The sequence below is a fragment of the Maniola hyperantus genome, chromosome 6, assembly GCF_902806685.2.
Source record: "Maniola hyperantus chromosome 6, iAphHyp1.2, whole genome shotgun sequence".
Taxonomy (NCBI): Eukaryota; Metazoa; Arthropoda; class Insecta; order Lepidoptera; family Nymphalidae; genus Maniola; species Maniola hyperantus.
The window spans coordinates 8,894,359-8,910,478 of record NC_048541.1 but is presented as its reverse complement, the minus strand read 5'-3'; the positions used below and the strand labels follow the sequence as shown (position 1 = coordinate 8,910,478).

General features: G+C 36.9%; 2 protein-coding genes and 1 long non-coding RNA gene across 3 annotated transcripts; 2 read left to right on the top strand and 1 right to left on the bottom strand.

Moving 5' to 3' along the window:
- The first annotated feature begins 1,739 nt into the window (after positions 1-1,739).
- On the top strand, positions 1,740-4,825 carry LOC117982991 (uncharacterized). The gene is made up of 2 exons (XR_011236881.1): positions 1,740-2,089; positions 3,885-4,825. It is a non-coding gene; the product is annotated as an uncharacterized lncRNA (long non-coding RNA).
- LOC117982990 (uncharacterized) lies at positions 2,401-5,292 on the bottom strand. Its single transcript, XM_034969445.2, has 2 exons — positions 4,840-5,292; positions 2,401-3,513 (listed from the first exon to the last, which is right to left on the bottom strand). Exons 1-2 carry the CDS (start codon positions 5,136-5,138, stop codon positions 2,625-2,627), a joined length of 1,188 nt encoding a protein of 395 aa, XP_034825336.1. The 5' UTR covers positions 5,139-5,292; the 3' UTR covers positions 2,401-2,624.
- Positions 5,293-8,279: 2,987 nt separating this feature from the next.
- Positions 8,280-16,092, top strand: LOC117983055 (N-acetylglucosamine-6-phosphate deacetylase). Its single transcript, XM_034969511.2, has 6 exons — positions 8,280-8,652; positions 9,415-9,689; positions 11,301-11,519; positions 12,586-12,721; positions 13,394-13,570; positions 14,170-16,092. Exons 1-6 carry the CDS (start codon positions 8,448-8,450, stop codon positions 14,397-14,399), a joined length of 1,242 nt encoding a protein of 413 aa, XP_034825402.1. The 5' UTR covers positions 8,280-8,447; the 3' UTR covers positions 14,400-16,092.
- The last annotated feature ends 28 nt before the right edge of the window (positions 16,093-16,120 follow it).

The window sequence follows — 16,120 nt, the reverse complement described above, 5'->3', positions numbered from 1 at the left end:
TTTACGTTACTTTTGACCCTCTCATGTTACACGACTCAAAATGTAACTTTTACGTAACTTTTAGGACTTCATAAAAATATTCAATTTTTTTCCAGCAAACAAAATATAATTAAATTAAATAAATAAATAGGCTAGTTGACACTTTTTTTAAGTTGGTCTTAAATGGTTGATATTTGTCCTATTAGATCAAAAAAATTAACACTATATTTTTTTGCGCCCTAAAAACCGTAAAACTTTAATTTAAAAATATTTTTTTCTTAGACAGGTGAAAACACTGTCGGCCATGTTTGGCCGATAGATTATCTGTGCTCTGACGTCATGCATTTGTAAACAACAGCATAACTTCCCAAAGTTTAATAAACATGACTTCTATACTAGTTTACATGGAAAATATAGTAATTATCGTTATTGTATCATCCGAGAATGTAAAAACGCATCGATAAAGACCACAGGAAAGTTGTGGATTAGAGTGCCCAGTGAAATAAATATACGTAACACGATCCTATATGACTAACGACTTCAACCCAAATTTATTTTTGCAAAGATCACTTCGTTGTAAGTCTTACTTAATAACTTATTCAATTTAGAAAGAGAAAACGATAATTTTTTACGTTTACTATGAGTTTTTAGAAATATATAAAAACTAGCTTATGCTCGTGACTTCGCCCGCGTGGACTTCATAAATTTCAAACCCCCGTTTAACCCACTCAGGGGTGGAATTTCAAAAAATCCTTTCCTATTTTAGCGTTTAAACTACCGTGAGTGATTTCCATTATAAATACTATCTGTCCCGGCTTACTCACGTGTGTAGTCGACGTTAGCCCGACTAGTTTCTAACGTCTACGTCGACTACACACGTGAGTAAGCCGGGACAGATAGTATTTATAATCCTTTCCTAGTGGATACCTTCTCTTTACCTACAAAGAACACACCCACCAAATTTCATGTATCTAGGACCAGCTGGTTAGATGTTTAGGCTGTGCGTTGATAATATATAAGTTAGTCAGGACTTTAAATTTTATATATATGGATATTACGTTAGTCCCCGCGTGACATAGGGATGACATTTCTTTGTTTACATATTTAATGACGTCACATTATGGCTGACAGCGTTTTCTGCGTTTCAAATAAAAATAAAAACTGTATTTTTTTAAATTGGATTTATATATCCATCCTGCGTTTTTAATAATTGTTATTGATATATTTCGTTGTCTTAAGCAAAATACTATAATAAATAATCATTTATTGGACGAAATTAGATATGAGTCAAGTAGCCTATAAATTTGTAAAACGGAACGCATCCAATAAAGTTTTCGTTCGTCGTGTTGGTGCACTTGTTTTTGTTGAACTGACGCATGACTGACGGACAAAAGTACTGATTATATTCTCTTTTACTGACTGCATAAAAAAGCATAAAAATATGAGATAAAAATCATTTGCGTGTTAGGTTTTTAATGAAGTTTATTGGTTTTTAAGGTTCGTACGCACCTGAGCGGCGCGGCGCGGCGCTTCAGTGAGCTTCATGTCGCGGCACAGAGCTTCAAAATATCATTTCTATCATTTTGTATGGCGCATATCGCACTAGAGCGGCGCGGCGCGGCGCTTCACCGCGCGTTGCCGCGCGGCACGGCTGGAGAGAATATTTTGAAGCGCACCGAAGCGACGCGCAGTGCAGTGACGCTAGTGCGACATACCCAGCGGCGCGGCGCGGCGCTTCAGTATGGGCCGAAACACATAAGCGCGTTGCGGCGCCGCGCCGCTGAAATCGGCAGTGCGCTATAGCGGTGCGGCGCCGCAACGCACGACGTGAATTCCAGCGTTATGACGTCATACTTGTTGACAAGGATGCAGTTTGTTTCTAACACTCTTGCAAACAACACGTGTCAACCGAGAAGCAGTTTTAAAATTAAAATGTCTGACGTTGACGTCGATCTGTTTATATCTTCGGTTCAGGAACACCGTTGTTTGTGGGATACTAGTGACGAAACCTATAAAGACAAATTTATAAAACAAGAAGCATGGAAAAGCATTTGTGAGATCGTTTATGTTGATTACAAGGAAAAAAACTCAACCGAAAAATCAAAACTGGGTAAGTAGTAACATATAGTCTTAGGCAATGATATTTTAAACTAAAGATAAGTTACGTTCATAGTAATTTACGTTTTAAATCTGTTCCTGTGTTTAAATCATTACCTCCCAGCAATCCAAAACTGCACACATTTGCAAGTTTTACTGATTAGCAAACCAAAAGATATGAAATAAAACGCAATTGAAAGAGATAGCTATAATTTTAATGGTTGCACTTCAAACGTTTCTTGTGCATAGAGTAACATTTATAGTCGTAGAGTGGACACTTGATTCAAAACTATTCAAAAGTACATAGATAAGAAATAAAACATCTTACAAAAGTAAATCACATTTATTGAAAATTTTAACAGTGAAATAATTAATAATGAAAGAAAAGAAATAAAATACACATTTTTAACCGACTTCAAAAAAGGAAGAGGTTACTCAGTTCGACCGTATATATGCTTTTTTTATGTTTGTTCACAACATGTTAAATAGTTTGAATCAAATGTATTAAGGTATTATTTGTATTTTGAACTGAGTAGGTATACGAACATTCATATTTTGTTTAATTGCCAACTTAGGGCGCCAACATCACTGGAAAAGTAATTACAAAAATCATTCCGTATTAGATGTGGGCTTAAATTATTTTCATTTGCTGTGGGCAAATGCAACATTTGCAGATCAGAATCATCAAAGATAATGTCATCGGTCGCTTGTACTCCATCTCGATTCAAAACAAAGTTGTGCATTACACAACATGCCTTGATAATGTCTGTCGCAAATTCGTATTGCACATTCATAGATCGATGAAATATGCGCCATTTATTGGCTAGGATGCCAAAAGCGCACTCGACATATCTTCGGGCACGACTCAGTCGATAATTGTAAACTCTTTGTTGTACCGACAAATGTTTTCCTGAGTAAGGGCGCATGACGTTATTCGAAATTGAGAATGCTTCATCTCCTACAAAAACAAATGGAGTTTCATTTTGAGAACCTGGTAAAGGCTTTGGTACAGGAATAGGTAATTTGCGTGTCATAATCAAATCATAAAGTTTAGAGTTCTGGAAAACGGTGGAGTCACTTTCCTTGCCATACGCTCCTATATCGACAAAAATGAATCTATATCTAGAATCTACAAGAGCTAATAAAACTATTGAATTATAGCCCTTATAATTGTAAAACAGTGATCCACTGTGCGCAGGACATGTAATACGGACATGTTTACCATCAAGAGCTCCTATGCAGTTAGGAAAATTTGCTTTCTTGTCAAACTCAATAGCGACATCTTCTAGAACCTGTTTTGTTATAGGAGGTATATTTTGACTTGATAGATGTTTCCATATGGCGCGACAAACTGTCCTTACAATTTTTGCTATTGTACTTGCTCCTCGGAAGTAATTCGTATGCATGGTTTTAAAGTCACTGCCGGTTGCTAGAAATCTAAAATGAAATAATAATTAGTAGGCAAATAATAAAATAATACAAATGTAGGTATAATCAAACTCAAACCGCGCAGGTAATAGTGTTGCTAAAGGAATAGATTTTCAAAGATAGACAGGTAGTTTTTCAAAGAAGTACTCAATAAATATTTTACATTATGGTTGTTCTAGGCAAAGTCAATCAGTTTTTAACTTGCCTAAGTCAAGAAAAAGCAGAAAATTATTCTTTTTCGGCGGCCAGCCATTTATATGAAATTGGATGGACCGAAAGTACTTATGAAAGTTATATCAAATTTTATATGTAGTATAAATGGAATCTAGGGAATTTTAGTCTTTATTACTATTTTTCACTTGTGAAGTTTTTTGTTGCAGGTAATGATTTAGTCAAGAAGTGGAAGGCCATAAAAGATAATTTTGCTAAATATCAAAAAAAACTAAAAGATGCCAATCGATCAGGAGCTGGAGCTGCAAAAATTAAAGAATATCACTTGAATAAACAATTACAGTTTTTGAAAAAGGTTTCACAAAATGCAACTGATTCCAGTTTATGCGTAGCGGAAGGAGATATTGAGAATGAAATAACGGCATTGCCTCGTTATAAAAGTCAACCACGAAAACGAAAGGCAGATGATAAGGATGATATTGAAGAAGATTTATTGGCAATATTAAAAACACCGGAGAATAGACATTTGCATTTTTTCAAGGGGATTTTACCATCTCTACAATCGTTAAATGAGAATCAAACATTGATATTTCAAAGTCGGGTGCTTCAAATATTAACCGACATTCTTCAACCTTCAATTCATCAAAATACACATCACGGCTATAATCAAGAATATCAGCATCAGGGTTACAATCAAGGATATTCAACTATGAGATACGATAATACGGTTCAGAGTGGCTACCACACTTCTACTCCTGGAAGTTCGATTACTGAACAGAGGACTACCTCATCATCAAACCAACAACGTCCAATAAATTCACCATTTTTACTGGACGAAACGTCAGCTACTTCCTATGTTTCACAAGATGAGGAGTTTGATTTTTCTTAAATTGATCATTACATTTTTTAAGGCCTATTAAAGTATTCTTAAAGTAAGAAAATTGTATAATGCAAAAAGCTTAATTTGATTCTGTCTTGTTTCATTTGAACCTGGCTTTGTACCACTAGGTACCCCCAAACCATGAACACTAGTGATGCAAAATTTTTATCGACACCCCGCTAGTACCACAGGTGTATAAAGCCAGGGGTACAAATAAAACTAAACATTTGATTCCGAGTGCCATAAACATCAATAAAAAAAAATAAGAAACCTATTTGTTTTACCTTAAAGTTAAGCCCAGCATTTCCAAAGCAGTAACTGGTTTTCTTCCTTTATTTTTTTTCTTCTGTATATATTTTGATAACTCGCTTAATAGCTCTTCAAATGATGATATACTCATTCTAAAGTAGGCAACAAATTTTTTTTCGTCTATCTTTAATGCTTCGTATTTTTTAGAAAAGAACTCGCCATTTGGATTCATACCCTTACTTAATGGATGTATCCAGTATCTTCTTTGCCGTATTTTTAAGATAGAATAATGTCTTCTTAATAACAAATAAGCAATAAGTTTATTACGATCCATCGCAGAGAGACGTCTATCCACACTCAAAAATCACGAGAAAATGGTTGCCCTACCATAATGCCCTGTTTCGCGACGCCGCAACGCGGCAACGCAACTGCCGATTTTGGCGTTGCGGCGCCGCAAAAATAAGCAGTTTGCGTTATGTGTTTCGGCCCTATGCGTACGTCGCTCGAATAAGATACACGCGCATCTTGTTAGGTATTTAAAGTACTTAGTACAGGCAAGAATCGGCAAGATAGACCTCAAAATAAATAACGTAGGTTTAATTTTTGACACATGACGTGTTCCTCATGCTCTTAGAAGTATATCCTCAAAGGTCCCAACCCCTAGGATGTCGGCTTCCCCCCTTCCCAGTGTCTAAATGTATAAAAATGTCTCTCCGAGCGTTATGAGAAAACATCAATGGTAAAAATAATCCTGATTAAATAACTATAATATATTATGTACATATTATACCTACCTACTTCATCTAGGTAGAATTAATAGTTTCGGAAATATGCCTACCTATTGTTGTACTTGTGTTTATATTATACTAGCTTATGCCCGCGACGTCGTCCGCGTGGACTACACAAATCTCGAACCCCTATTTTACCCCCTTAGGGGTTGAATTTTCATAAATCCCTTTTTAGCGGATGTCTACGTCATATTAGCTAGTTAGCTAGCCAGCATGCCAAATTTCAGCCCGATCCGTCAAGTAGTTTGAGCTGTGCGTTGATAGATCAGTCAGTCAGTCACCTTTTTCTTTTATATAGGTATTTAGATATAATATGTACCTGTGTTTACCTGCCTATTTTATATCTATTGCACATAAAACAAAGACATTTTGCGAAAATGCTTTTTCTAATGTAATTTCCACAGAACCTAAGGGACTAGCTGATGCCCGCAACTTCGTTCGCGTAGATGTAGGTTTTTTAAAAATCCCGTGGAAACTTTTTGATTTTCGGGATAAAACTAGCCTATGTGTAGGTACACATAGGCTACTTTTATCCTACAGGGTATAATCTATCTCAGGTATATAGGTACTAGTAGGTAATTCCCGGAAATGTGCTCACCTATAGAAAAATCTAAATCCACGCGGACGAAGTCGCAGGCATCATCTAGTTGCATTTTTTTTTAGATTTTTAATCCCGTGTGAACTCTTTGATTTTCCGGGATAAAAAGTTGCCTACCTCTGTCAATTCCCGGAATGCAAGCTACCTCTGGTCCAAACTTCATATAAATGGGCCTTTAACAATCCTGTGGAAATTCTTTCATTTTCCAGGATAAAAAGGAGCCTGTCCTTCCCCGGGATGTAATTCAACTTTGTACCAAATTTCATCCTGTTGAGCCGTGAAAAGCTAGTAGATAGACAGACAAATACACTTTTGCGTTGATAATAATATAAGTATGGATATGCATAAATATTTTTTTATAATTTCCATAAAAACTATCATCATCATCATCAACCGATAGATATGTCCACTGCTGGACATAGGTTTCTTGTAGGATTATATTACCGACCTGTGTGGTATACCTATTGTTTCTAATGTAATTTCCACAAAAACTATTAGGCAATAGCATAAAGAATTTTGTCTTCGACATTCTGAAGTAAATGTGAAATGGTACAGAGTCATTAAGAAGGCGAGGAAACAAAATGTGATATCCTTCTTGATAGCGTGACTTTGGTATGTCAGCAATCCATTTCTTCTTCTTTTTTAGGGTTCCGTACCTCAAAAGGAAAAACGGAACTCTTATAGGATCACTGTCTGTCTGTCTGTCTGTCTGTCCGTCTGTCTGTGAGTGAGTGAACTATACCAAGTGGGGTATCATATGAAAGGTCTTCACCTGTACATTCTAAAACAGATTTTTATTTATTTTTATGCATCATAGTTTTTAAATTATCGAAATCATACGACTGTAGTACGGAACCCTCATTGCGCGAGCCTGACTCGCACTTGGCCGGTTTTTTCTCTTCGATAATTCGTTCTTCTTCTGCACAACAAAGAAATAATAATCAAATCCTCTTCACTGTCGCTCATCTTGCGACGTTGTTGCTCGTACGCGAACGGGTGTAAAAGTGACGCGCAAGTGACGCGAGGTGCCGCGTACTGAAGTTGTAGTGCGGTAGGCACCGTCGAGCGGCCTGAGGTGAAGCGTTCTGCAGTCGGACTGAAGCGCCGCGCCGCGCCGCTCAGGTGCGTACGAACCTTTAAGGTAATGTGGGTTGGCTTTAGTAATCAGCCGCAAGAATTCTGAATTACTGAGCCTTGGATTAGATGCAGATTAGCCTCCCCTTTCTAAATATACCTTTAATCTTTGAGTGAGATATGTATTTTTTTACACTGGCTTTCTTTTTGGACTCGTAGTTACATTATTTTTGTAATAATATGCATACCTCAGAACAAATACCTGATGCAAACGCATTATACAGATTTATTCGTAAATATAGCAACAATTTCGCGCTCGCTTCGCTCGCGCTTTTGTTCTGTAATAGTTAATGCCCACCTGCAACTTTGTCCGCTTTATTTTAGGGTTTCAAAAGTCCCGTAGGAACTCTTTGATTTTACGAGATAAAAAGCCTATTGCATGTATCCGGGATTGATTAAAAAGATAGACCTGAGAAAAAAAACATAACACTAGGGTCCATATTTCTGTGCAAACAGGGTAACATAACTAACTATAAAAATTCCGTCATCCCGCTGTTTAGTAATAAAATAAATAAAATATATTTCAAAACCTAGGAGAGAAAATGCTGCAGGAGGATACGTGCCGTCCCCTTCTGCTAGACCCCCACCCTTTAATTCCTGCGGTTGATTACTAAAGAAAACCCGGTAATGTTACTTTTCACGTAAAAATGTTAATTTTTGAGCTGTCTCATGGTACATTTGACTATCTGCCACTGGCAACACTGAGAGTAGTATTATAATATTAGGGCATTATTAGGGTAATTCATCCAAGCTGTAGGGCGATTGTCTAAAACCTGCATCAATCATTATTACAAACTCAATTGTTCTGATTGGCTGAATTTGTACGATTCTTGTTGCAACAATGCATTGTGGCCAATAGTGAGCGAGCATTACCCAATCAGAGATGATTGCGATCGTGACATTGTAGCTGTCAAACAACCGCGGTAGAGCCACAGGCAGGAGCATGGCAGGAGTGTCAGTGAGGACTGAGCCCTGAGGAGTCTGTGTTCATAAGTACTTCATCCGTCATGTCCGTCATCTACGACTACACGAACTATTAAAAAATAATTTATTGCATATTTATTATTTGTTGATCGTTGTTTGTTCTTATTATTTTTGTGCGAATTATCTTTCTTTTTAAAAAATGAAGGAAACGTCATTAATACGTATATGCGACTGTCATATTCTGCGAAATGGTAAAATAATTAAAGAAGATCTCTGGATACGAAATGGTTTTATCGTAAATCCCGAACAAGTATTTTATGTAGAACAAGTTGAAGCTGACCAAACAATAAAGGCATTTGAAAATTATTTAATAGCTCCCGGATTTATAGACATTCAAATAAATGGTAAGTACCGTTATCAACCTACTCTTAAAACTGGTTTGAATTTTTGAATATTCTTTATTTCTACAAATTTACTAACTTTTATACTTATAAATAACCCCCGTCCTAACCTTCAGATAGGTAGGTTATTTATAATATGTAAAAACAAGTACCTTTCTAAAGATTTTAAAAAATGAGGCATAAGTAGTTCACTCTGAATGAACTAGGTCAAAATATAGTGTCCGACAACAAAAATCCTTAACTTGTTAATGATGTTATTTTGCAATTAAAATAGTAATTGTAAACCGAGTTGTTATTTCCACAACTTATTTATGTTGGAATCTATAGATTCCACTACCACTAATATTTAAGTAGGTACAGTATGTGGCAGAAAATAATGTACATCAACCTTTACAAAGAGATAGCGGTTTTGTAGAGTCTCTGTTGTTGAGACAAACAAAACGTCATATAGGTATGGGTGACAGAGACAACGCTCTACAAAGCCGAAATGTCATTTTAAAGGTTGATGTACATTATTTTCTGCTGCATACTGTAATGTACCTACAACAGTACCCTTATTATAAATGCAAAAGTGTGTTGGTTTGTCCTTCAGTCACGTCGCAACGGATTGACGTGATTTTTTTGCATCGGTATAGTCATAGACCTGAGTGACATGTGCTACTTTTTATTCTGGAAAACCAAAGAGTTCCCACGGGATTGTTAAAAACCTAAGTCCACGCGGACAAAGTCGCGGGCATCAGCTAGTTAATATATATTTTTAAATAGGAGGATGGGGAATTGACTTCTCATATGATTGTGAGAATGTTGAAGAAGGTGTAAAAAAAGTTGCACGGAAATTGTTAGCCCATGGTGTGACTTCCTTCTGCCCAACTATGGTTACTTCAGATAAAGAAAAATATGCTAAGATTTTGCCCAAGATTAAAAAAGCACAAGGAGGTCCTAATGGCGCAACAGTACTTGGTGTACATCTTGAAGGGCCATTTATTAGTCTAGCTAAAAAAGGTGCCCATGCAGATGAATATATTAGGAACCCTGATAAGGCAAGTAATAAAAATAATTGCATCTATTTACAACATGATCAATCCATCGCCGGCCCACTACAGAGCACGGGCCTCCTTCTTCACTCTGGGTTGGTTTCCGCACTTAAACGTTTCCGTCTGTTGTGTGTTCCTCCTCACAGGCTTCCTCTCACAGTGAGAAGAATTTTGGCCATAGTCTACCACGCTGGCCATGTGCGGATTGGTAGACTTCACACACCTTTGAGAGCATTATGGAGAACTCTCAGGCATGCAGGTGGTTCCTCACCATGTTTTCCTTCACCGTTAAAGCAAGTGATACTTAATTACTTAAAAACGCACATAACTCCAAAAAGTTAGAGGTGCATGCCCGGGATCGAACCCCAGACCAGACCCAGACCCAGACAGAGATTAAGAGGCGGACGTCCTAACCACTAGGCTATCCACAGCTTACATCTATACTGATATTATAAATGTGAAAGTGTGTCTATCTGTCAGTTGTCTGTCTGCTAGCTTTTTCAGTCCATCTGTTTAACCGATTTTGATGTTTGGTACAGAGCTTGCACTGGAATCAGTGATCAATATAGGCTTTGGTCCAGGCAAGTCAAAGAGTTGACATAGGATTCTTAAAACCTAAATCCATGCTGATTTTGTGGGGATCATCTATCTGGTACAGAGATAGCTTGCATCCTGGAAAAATCCATCCTGCAAATCTATTAAAAATCCTGTGGGAACTCTATCACTGGATTTTTAAACCCACACATATAAAGTTACAGCATCATCTAGTACTAACTTATCGAAAGTCGGTTAAAACGGAATGGCAGGTTAGGTATTTTCAAAGGCCAATATTTCAGCCTCATTTAAAAGTGCACTATTTATTTTGCTTCAGTGATAGTTTATCTGTTTATTATTTTGCAATGTTTACTATCAAAGAAACCTTTTATCACTGACCTACTTTGGTTTCATTAAACCACACACATTACAGGATACTGAACTCTTATCAATTGACATAAATGTTACAATGAAATCATCTCCAGACATTTATACCAATAATTTGTTTTACTGGAAAAATTTGTTAAGTCAGATAAATAAATAAATCTCAACTTATAATTTGAAAATCATCAAATCTAATGTCTGTTGGGACTGAGTTTACCACTTAGTTTAAAGCATGCTGTAAGCTTGTACAAAAGAGTCACATTATAAGTTATTCCAAAAGCATGGCACACATACACTGGCCCGCATAGGGTTTGAACTTTGAAGCCAGAGTATGGAATTAGGAACCTTTATTGGCATACCTTGACAATATTACGCCTAGAGTTACTGGCAAGCAGTGCTTTTATGCCTCTATTACATAAACGCCACTGCACACATATCGAATAGCACTCTTACACTTTTGCTATTATTTTGTTCACCTATAAGACCTACCTACCTGCCAAATTTCATGATTCTAGGTCAACGGGAAGTACCCAGTAGTTTTCTTGACAGACACGGCAGACAGACAACGAAGTGATCCTATAAGGGTTCCTTTTTTCCTTTTTAGGTACAGAATCCTAAAAATATAGCGCCCCGTTTCTGCCCTCGCCACGATTCCGCTCTTGTCACGTATACAGCGCGCATAATGTCACAATTTTTTAGGGCTTAGAATCACTGGAGGAGGTGTATGGATCTCTAGAAAATGTAAATATCGTCACAATAGCTCCAGAGTTGCCTGGCGCCTTGAACGCGATCAAGGGCTTAGCAAGCAAAGACATCAAAGTGGCGCTTGGGCACTCATCTGCGAGTCTCGCTGAAGGAGAGGATGGTGTCAAGAGTGGTGCTAATTTAATTACTCATCTTTTTAACGCTATGTTACCAGTAAGTTTAATTTTTATCAAAACATTTAGACAGATTTAATTACTCTGTTCTGTTGATTGTTACCTACGAGTAGTTCGTTCTGAAAAAATAATCCAATCTGTTCGACTGCTCGGACTACATATTTGCCTATTCTGTTCTGTTACTCCTAAGTACGATTGTCGAATAATCTGAAGAAAAATCCGATCTGTTATAGACTGCTCTGGCCTCTGACTATATCAGAATTGATTTAGAACATCGGGAGAGGACTGTTACACCTACCCCGATACCCTATTTCTAGAACAGAATAAATATTATTTAATTCCTTTCCGATCTTTTGACCAGTTGAACAGACCGGATTTTTCTCCAGATTATCTGATCAATCGAACTGATACCTGTACCCTTTCAACCAAGTGTTATTTTAAGCTTGTATTAGAACTAGGTAGGCATAGTCCGCGACAGGTTGAGATGGCAATCGGGGTATGAGGCGCGGGGTCGACCCTCACGTTACCCGCGCTCGCCCGCACCGACTAAGCGCGGGAGCTGCGTGGGTGTGCCGGGTGTTCCCTCCCCGATTGGCATTTCAACCTGACGCGTATTATGCTTACTCACGGAAATCAGGTAAGTATTGAACTTACAAAGCTTTGTACAACCCCTATGGCCTACAATGTTGAGCTATCGTTAAGTGATAAAGCTCGTGGATCCATATCGTGGTCATCGCAAGAACGACTGAAGAACAAGAACGCAACTCAGTGTGATTTCAATGTAAATTCCCAACAAGCGTTGTAGATTTTTACGATGCGACGCGATGTCACAAGTACCTATTGTGAAAATGCCCATAGAGGCATATCCGCAGCACCCTTACCTTTCAGGAGATACAAAAAAGAAGAACAATCAGATTATTGATAGATGAATGACTTTAAGAACAATTTTATTAGTACATGCCGTCGTAATTCTGTATGATCTGCTGAACACGTTACCGCTCTGCTTCAGTGGACAGGCATCTTTAATGGCCGCTCAGCCCTGTGTAGTAAGTAGTGTCTGGGAGTCAAAACGTTGATAACATAAAATTGTTACTTTTTGATTTCAGTTCCACCACCGAGACCCTGGCTTAGTGGGTCTATTGGCATCTACGACAGACAAACAAGTCTATTATGGTATAATATCCGATGGCATTCACACTCATCCAGCTGCACTTAGAATAGCCTGTAGGACTAATCGTGATGGTAAGGAATTATTAAGAAAATAATGGCACGCTAGTTTTTGAAGATTCAGATTCAGATTTCACTTCGCTATCTTACTTTGAAAATTGAAAATACTAATTTGTTTATTCATAAATACATTTTAATTATTTTTGTGATTCACGGTTTTCGGATTTTTTCCTTTACTTGTGCTATAAACCTACCTACCTGCTGAATTTCATGATTCTAGGTCACCGGGAAGCACCCTATAGATTTTCTTGACAGACAAGACAGACACGAAAACAAATACACATTCGCTTTGACTTTCACATTATAATATAGGTAGTGAGATAATATAGGTAATAGAGTCCGTTCACGCAGTGCAGTGGCTCGAAGAGCAGAGCTTTTGATCGTATATTAAAATTGAGATGTAGGATATTGAAATAAGGTTTACTTACTACATTAATTATTTTCTTTATTGATATGATGATTCTCGTTTATCCTCTATGTATATCTCTTATATCAAACAAATAAACCTTATTTCAATATCCTAAAACTCAATTTTAAAATACTATAATTTGCTCTGTTCTCCGCGCTGGTCTATCTAAACGGACTCTTATTCGCTGCTAAAACTTGGTTATTCGCAGTAACCTGGTATTGTCCTATCTATGGAACTAACTACCGAATTGCAAACTTACCAAAAATTTTTTTTTTTAGGTTTAGTTCTTGTAAGCGACGCGTTTGCAGCTCAAGGCCTTGCAGATGGCAGTTACCGTATCGGGCCCATGGCCGTGAGCGTTGAGAACGGCCGAGCCTACGTCGCTGGCACTAAAACCCTTTGTGGTAGTACCACTGCACTCGACCAATGTGTAAAAACTTTTAAAGAATCTACAGGTTTGTAAACTCTATAATTTTATATGATTCCCGCAACTTCGTCCGCGTGGACTGCACAAATTCCAAGTCCCAATTTTACCCCCTTAGGGGTTGAATTTCAAAAATCCTTTAGAATAGAATAGAATAGAATGTTTTTTTATTCATGTAAACTTTTTAAAAGTGCTTATGAATAGTCAGGTAGTTTTAATTTACCACTGGTTCGTAGCAAATGTCTACATTATAATAGCTATCTAAATGCCAAATTTCGTCCAAGATACGTCTAGAAGTGAGCTGTGCGTTGATAGATTGGTCAGTCAGCTTTTTTTCTTTTATATATACATACAGATATAGAAGAAGATTAGATACCCAACTTTGTGGTAGATACTTCATAGTTCATACTAATACTGTACTCTAATTATCCATATCCATACTATAATATTATGAATGTGAAATGTATGTCTGTCTGCTATATTTGCATGGCCCATCCGTTTAACCGATTTTGACGAAATTTGACAACTTACATCCCGGAGGACAAATGATACTAACTGTAACTCTTAACACCATAATAATATGCTGTGGTCTTCAACCTATACTTCTATATTTTATTTATTATTATACAGGTTGTTCGTTGGAGTACGCATTAGAAACCGCATCACTTCATCCAGCTAAAGCTTTGGGCATCGATCATAAAAAAGGGAATCTGAATTTTGGCTGCGACGCCGACTTTGTTGTCCTGCACCCTAAAACACTGAAGGTGATGTCTACATGGATAGCAGGAGAGATGGTTTTTATCGACGAAGAGATTTCGAACACATATTTTAAGTCGACTGATAAACGTTTAACGCGATAGGATTTGGACTGATCTTTTTAAAAAAAACACTAACTTCGGAATGCAGTTCTAACGTCTATATAGACTAGACGGTCTGCACCGCACCGCAAGCCAACTGCAAAATGGCAGTGCATTTCTAGTACCTACTTATTTTAAGGCAACAGATGTGTAAGTTCAATGAAAAGAAACTGTTTACACAGCGCTAGCACATCGGCAATCGACTTTTTTACTATTTTCAATCTGAAGATTAAAAGTATTATTACGAAAAAAAGATGGCCGCCATACAAATTTCGTCGGTGTCCATCTCGGAGGGTATAAAAGATGGAAGAGTGGTTTCTTAACAAAAGATGATCAGGGTCCGAAGGTTTACTCGATGAGTAGAAAAAAATCAAAATGGCGACTATAAATCTCGAGAGCTGCTTTAGCAGCTCGAGCACCGAGCAAAATACTAGTTATAATAATTATATACTTAATTGAAGTCATTCATACCTAATAGCTCTAACTACAATGGTGCGCTTTCGACTTACGTATCCATTGACTACCCCTGTGCGATCCCTCATGTTCACTGGCAATAGTGCATGCATTAAACCATGTGGTGCACGCAATAACGCACTTATAGTCCGTATAAAATGACTTTTCACGCGCTAGTTTAACTATGGGTCAACTGTCATATCAAAAGTACGGTTTACCTTTAAAATAAGGACTAAAATCGTACTTTTGACATGAAATTTGACACAAAAAGTTAAAACGGCGCGTGAGGAATTAAATTTTACACGTATTTTACGCGTTAACTCCCATTTGTTCCAAAGCATTTCACTTCGAACTTGCTTTTTTTTTTAACGTCATAAAAAACTTATTTTTTTCCGTGGAGGAATGTCATCAGGATCATTTTTGGGGTCCCGTTGGCACTCTTCGGGTAAGGAACCCTAAAAATGATCCTGATGACATTCCGCCACGAAAAAAGATAGGTTTGTTTACTTTGTTCTATAAAACAATAATTAAAGAAAGAAAAATCTAAATTGTTCTATGGAAAAAGTTAGAATAAAATTGTCTCATTTTGTTGGATGACGTCAAGTTCTATAGAACAAATGGGACTTACCCAATAAAGGCATCATTTTGCATACCCTCTACGCTGATATAGCGATTCTTTTTCTTTTATTGTAACGACTATAATATTTTTAAACGAACATTAGAATGATTTTCGCCTTAGCCAACATTCCACAAAATTCTTTTAATAAGGGATAGCATCAATATCATCATCAACCAATAGACGTCCACTGCTGAACATAGGTCTCTTGTAGGGACTTCCACACGCCACGATCTTGTCAAGGGATAGCTTACTAAAAAAAAATACAAGGTGCAATATGCGACAACCTTATCTGCTTCAGGATAGATTAGGAACATACTATAAAGATACCTTCTAGTTATTGTTGGGTATCTAGCTAAAGTCCATTCATTTCTTTTATTAAGATTTATAAAAACTTCATACAAAATAGGTAAATATTTTGTATGACGAAAATACGATGTGTCTGCCTTGCAATATAAATCAGTCACATGTGATTATATTATTATTTATTAAGTATATCATATGATAATGTTACTTACTAGGTTACGTTTAATTATATTGTGATAACTTTTATTCTTATACAAAATATATTATTATAAATGCACAAAGTGCTTAAGTATAATAAATGAATTAATGTTTTTATTTTAATATGGAAGTTTTATTAATCTCTGTTACT

Coding starts and splice junctions, on each gene's coding strand:
- LOC117983055 (XM_034969511.2), top strand. CDS start 8,448: ATGAAGGAAACGTCATTAATACGTATATGCGACTGTCATATTCTGCGA. Junction 8,653..9,414: donor TATAGACATTCAAATAAATG/GTAAGTACCGTT, acceptor ATTTTTAAATAG/GAGGATGGGGAATTGACTTC. Junction 12,722..13,393: donor CTGTAGGACTAATCGTGATG/GTAAGGAATTAT, acceptor TTTTTTTTTTAG/GTTTAGTTCTTGTAAGCGAC.
- LOC117982990 (XM_034969445.2), bottom strand. CDS start 5,138: ATGGATCGTAATAAACTTATTGCTTATTTGTTATTAAGAAGACATTAT. Junction 3,514..4,839: donor ATGCTGGGCTTAACTTTAAG/GTAAAACAAATA, acceptor ATTTCATTTTAG/ATTTCTAGCAACCGGCAGTG.